This window comes from Austrofundulus limnaeus, unplaced genomic scaffold (assembly GCF_001266775.1).
Source record: "Austrofundulus limnaeus strain Quisiro unplaced genomic scaffold, Austrofundulus_limnaeus-1.0 Scaffold36, whole genome shotgun sequence".
In the NCBI taxonomy this organism is placed as follows: Eukaryota; Metazoa; Chordata; class Actinopteri; order Cyprinodontiformes; family Rivulidae; genus Austrofundulus; species Austrofundulus limnaeus.
This window is the reverse complement of record NW_013952438.1, coordinates 2,704,946-2,709,700: the sequence shown is the minus strand read 5'-3', so window position 1 is coordinate 2,709,700 and position 4,755 is coordinate 2,704,946. Positions and strand designations below refer to the sequence as shown.

At 42.1% G+C, this 4,755-nt stretch overlaps 1 protein-coding gene across 1 annotated transcript in view; it reads left to right on the top strand.

Annotated features, from left to right (window-relative positions):
- The window catches only part of lamc3 (laminin, gamma 3), a 222,388-nt gene that overhangs the window by 184,849 nt on the left and 32,784 nt on the right, over nt 1-4,755 (top strand). The window contains exons 13-17 of the mRNA XM_014006615.1: nt 211-399; nt 673-918; nt 2,923-3,076; nt 3,181-3,323; nt 3,766-3,944. Of these exons, the coding sequence (XP_013862069.1) occupies nt 211-399; nt 673-918; nt 2,923-3,076; nt 3,181-3,323; nt 3,766-3,944 (911 nt within the window). The remainder of the gene's footprint in view (nt 1-210; nt 400-672; nt 919-2,922; nt 3,077-3,180; nt 3,324-3,765; nt 3,945-4,755) is intronic.

The following is a 4,755-nucleotide window of genomic DNA, read 5'->3' as shown; positions in this document are numbered from 1 at the left end:
TGTGCCCAGCTCCTGTGTTCCTCAGGGATATGAGAACCACAGCTTCATCAGCCAGGATGGGCAGAAACGCAGCATCCTCTCCATCACTTCATGTCGTTTTTGGCCAAAGACACAGCGCCCTCTGCTGGAGATGAGATGAACTCCCCAGGTTTATTCAATTGAAAGCCAAGGCACATCATGTGTGAAACGACACTCTTCTTTGTGTTCCAGGTGTGTGTGAGTGCTCTCACTTCACCGCCGGGATGACCTGCGAGCGCTGCCTGGATGGCTACTACGGCGATGCTTTGATTGGCACTCCTGCTGATTGTCAGCCGTGCCCTTGCCCAGACCGGAGCAGCTGCGCCCAGATTGCACAGAGCGGACAGGTGGTCTGCACCAACTGCCCCGCCGGACAGACAGGTGACACCAGCTCCCAGCAATTTAAACTGATTGCTTTGGACCATACGTAAAAGTAATAAAGAGCTTTATGTTAAAAACAATCCAAACCATACCTCCCCAGCAGCTTGGTGACAAACAGGTAAAACACTACCTGCACTTCCGTCACATTTAATCCGTGAATTTAATTTAATCACGACAGACTGATGTTACACAGAGCTGACCCCACCGGCGTAGTTCTGCTCCAGTCATCCATCAAACCCCTGCCCACCTCCACCACCTTTTCATTGTTTGCAGGGACACGCTGTCAGATGTGCGAGGACGGTTACTATGGCGACCCCCTGGGAACGTCCGGCACGGCTCGGCCGTGCGCGAGATGCGACTGCAGCGGCAACGTGGATTTCAACTCGGTGGGGACGTGCGACCGCGTCAGCGGGCGGTGTTTGAAGTGCCTCGGGCACACGGACGGCGAGCGCTGCCAGCGCTGCCAGCGGGGATACTACGGCGACGCCCTCGACCACGCAGCCAGCCAGAAGTGCAGGCGTGAGTTCATTAACGGGACGAGAGGATGTTATTGTTCACATTAAAACCACAACGTCCTCTCTCGCCCTCTAGAATATTTTTAGCAGTTTTGATTTGATTTGTGGCCTTGAACGTCGGTGTGCAGGGTGATGTAAGAACAGACAGGAAACCTCCGTGGTGCAGTGATCAGAGGTAGTGAACGTGTGCAAAGGAGAGGCAGGAAGTGACCAGTAAATTAAAAACTTCAAGGAATGCCACGTTAGAGCTTTAAACAATGTTGAGAAATGACAGGTCAAACACTGAAAACAAACGCTGAGCTCAATCTCACGCAATATTGTGAGATGTCATTCTAATAATATGTGTTGTAAATCAGTGGTTCCCAAAGTTGGGGTCGAGACACATGGTGGGGCATCAAGGTGGGGTCCTGAAAAGATTTTCTAAATTAATTACATTTTTGCCTTAGTTGACTAAAATGTATAAATATAGAATAATAAATATTGTTACTATGCCCATGTTCAGTTGGCCTGATACAAAGGTTTATCATCCAAAACTAGTTGGGGGCACAGGTCTCTGCTGCTGTTATTTTGTGGATCAAAAGCTGAAAAGTTTGGGAACCACTGCACTTCAGAAATCAATTTAAAGAGTAATAAAATAATTGGTGATGCAATATTTTCCCTATAATTCTTACAAAAACACAAAATAAGAATAAATAATTATTTATATTTGTGTAGCCTTTGTTTTTAGGGTTATTAACAAAGTTTGTGTACTCAGACCAGTAATATTTGAGGTCACAAGTTTTTGCCATGAATATTTCGTGGGTCAGAAGATAAAAAGTTTGGGAACCACTGTTGTAAACAACTCTCAGCTACTACCACATCACATTTTAGCTCAGTCCCTTTTTTAACTAACTGAGTTACAGCCATTTGTTGTGTTTGCTGAGATCTATTAGCTGTGGCAGCCATCTTGAATTGGAATGACTCCAAAAGTTAATCAGATGTAGATTCACATCCAGTAATATGTTTCTTAAGGTTCCATTCAAACCCAGCAAATGGCTCATGAGATATTTTGCTAACAGAGAAATTGAACTGACTCCAATGGTTTACACCAAAGTTTTAGGCAAATATCTTGAGCCGTGCGTAGTGCTTGAAGTTTATTCTGGAGATGACGCTATGCTAATACCACACCAGACTTTTAGCGTAATAGCTCTAAAATCTTTGCCACTTTTAGCAGTTTTTAAGGTTTGCAAGCTTTTGGGTTGAATCCAAAAGTAAATCATTTGTAGAGGTGCGTTGAATGATTACTTTCTGAAAGTTTCATTAAAAAGAAAGAAAAAAAGCAGAGCTGAATCCAATGAATAATGCCAAAGCTTTAAACAAAGGTCTTACACAATTCGTTTTTAGCGTAAGAGTCGGAGTTCAGACTCTGCTACTGCCACGTTGCAGCACACCAAAAGGGCTTCCGAATTCCAGCTCAGACGAACAAAAGGAGAGGTAGAGAAAAAGATGTGCACATTGTAAATGACATGGTACAGGGCTGAGGTATTTTACAGGAATGCAGAAATAGAATGGTCCTTTCAAATCTTCAGGTGCAACTCTCGAGTTGTGCAAAGCAAGAGGTGAAAGCGAGGCGAACAAATGGCTCTGGGTCGTTGGATTGGTCAACTTTAAAAGTCGTCAAAGTGAATGAAATTCAAAGGGGGAAAAAGCTACAAAGGCAGAAAGTGACCCAGAAAGCAGAAGCAATGATGTGTTCTTCCTTTGATTTTCATATATCCTTTCCTATATTTCACTTCTTGCTGTAATTCTCAGTTGAACTTGAGAGCAAAAAGCTGCTGTGCTTGGACTCGGATCCTTCAGTTTCCCTGTTATTAGCTGTTGTTTTCTCCAGTTTCTCCAGTCCCAGCACTCAAATGAGATAAATCTAGAAAAGCGCTCTAAGTAATAAGCTGACGTGAAAGTTTAGGTTGTCAACGATTCGCCGCTGTATTTGAAGCAACAGTTAGATTGCTTTATTTTGTTTCCTCAGCGTGCAGCTGCAGTTCTGCTGGAACCTCTGGGCATGTAAATGAGTGCCACCCTCAGACAGGAAATTGCCTCTGTCTCAGTCATGTGACCGGACGAGACTGCAGTCACTGCATCGTTGGCTTCTTCAACCTCCAACCGGGACTTGGGTGTGAAAGGTAACTAGATTCCCACTGCAGTTTAAGATTTATATGACGATATATAATAGCACACATTAAGATGGTGAAACCTTTATTAAGGGTTATTTGCCTGTCATCCTCAGGTGTCAGTGTAACCCAATAGGCTCATTGTCAATGGCGTGCCATCCAGCCACAGGGGCGTGTTTGTGTCGTGCAGGGGTGGAGGGGCAGCTGTGTGACTCCTGCCGTTTTGGCTTCTTTGGATTCTCCATGCGAGGCTGCAGAGGTACAATACTTCAGGATCGTAACTACATTGTACATCATCAGTTCCCAACCTGTTGTGCCCACACACCCCTTCAAAGAGCACATGGGGGCTATTGTCACAGCTCAGAGGTTGTGAAAATGTCATTCTATTGTTTGTATATAAAAATCACCAAAAACAAGTCTGTTTGAAAAAGTAAAACTTTGTATAACCCAGTTTATTTTTCCAAATAAAAGTTTGTAATGTTCATTTTATTCTTTTTTTATTTTTGATAAAGAGGGTTGAACACATTTTGGGAGAGCTGGGATGGCTTAGCTTGGCTTGGAAGTAAAAAAAAAAGGGGGGGATTTTAGAAAAAAATAGGTTTGGAGCCACTGCTGTACATCAATACTGCAATAAAGATCCCATTTGAAATATTTTCCCCTCCTTTTCCCTTCTCCTTTTGTTCCCAACTTGCTTCATCCAGCCTGTAACTGCGACCCGATGGGCTCAGCTTCCATGCAGTGTCACAGCAACGGTACCTGCCTGTGTCGCCAGGGCTTTGTGGGCCATAAATGTGACAAATGTGAGCTGAACTATTTTCACAGCAGAGCCACGCACCAGTGTGAGGAATGTCCAGTTTGCTATGGCCTTGTCAAAACACAGGTGAGTTTCAGTTCAGTGAGGTTTGCTGATGTTTGTCTATCAAAGGTGTCAAGTAACTAAGTACAAATACTTTGTTACTTAACTTAAGTAGAAATTTTGGTTATTTATACTTTAAAGGAGTAATTATGTTTCAGTCTATTTTTTTCTTCTACTCATTATATTTTAATTCAATTATCTGTACTTTCTACTCCTTACTTTTTAAAAATGAACAAAGTATTTCATTTCAATTTAACTTTGACTTGTTTTTTTTTTCCATATTTTCATTGTTCAGAAAAAAATTAATAGAAATCTATCCAGACACATGGAGCCCTTGGATGGAGTGAATTTGATTGTGGTTGATGAGAAGTGTAAATATAAACCATCCTGACATCCTATTGGATTGAACTCACTCCATCACACCTGTATGACACAAATCACATCACATCCAGCAGGACAGACTGTAGCAGATGGAGCCTAGAATGAAGACGATCGTGGCTGAAACAACTAGTCCAGTCAGTTAATTCCAATTTTTTCAACATTAACATTTTATTTTAACATTATACTCATTATTGACTTCAGAAGAATAATGGAGGGTTGTATGATATAGAACCCTGTGGCACAGCCTAAGCTTTTCTCTTTAATGGCTTTTTTAAGTGTTCATTACTTTTACTTTTATACTTTAAGTATTTTTAAAACTTTTACTTTTATACTTTTACTTGAGTAAAAAGCTTGAGTTGATACTTCTTAGCCCACCCACACAGACCAATATTTGCGTTTTTACTCCCACCACCCACTGGAACACAAGTTAGGAGTGATCAGGACTCTGTACCAC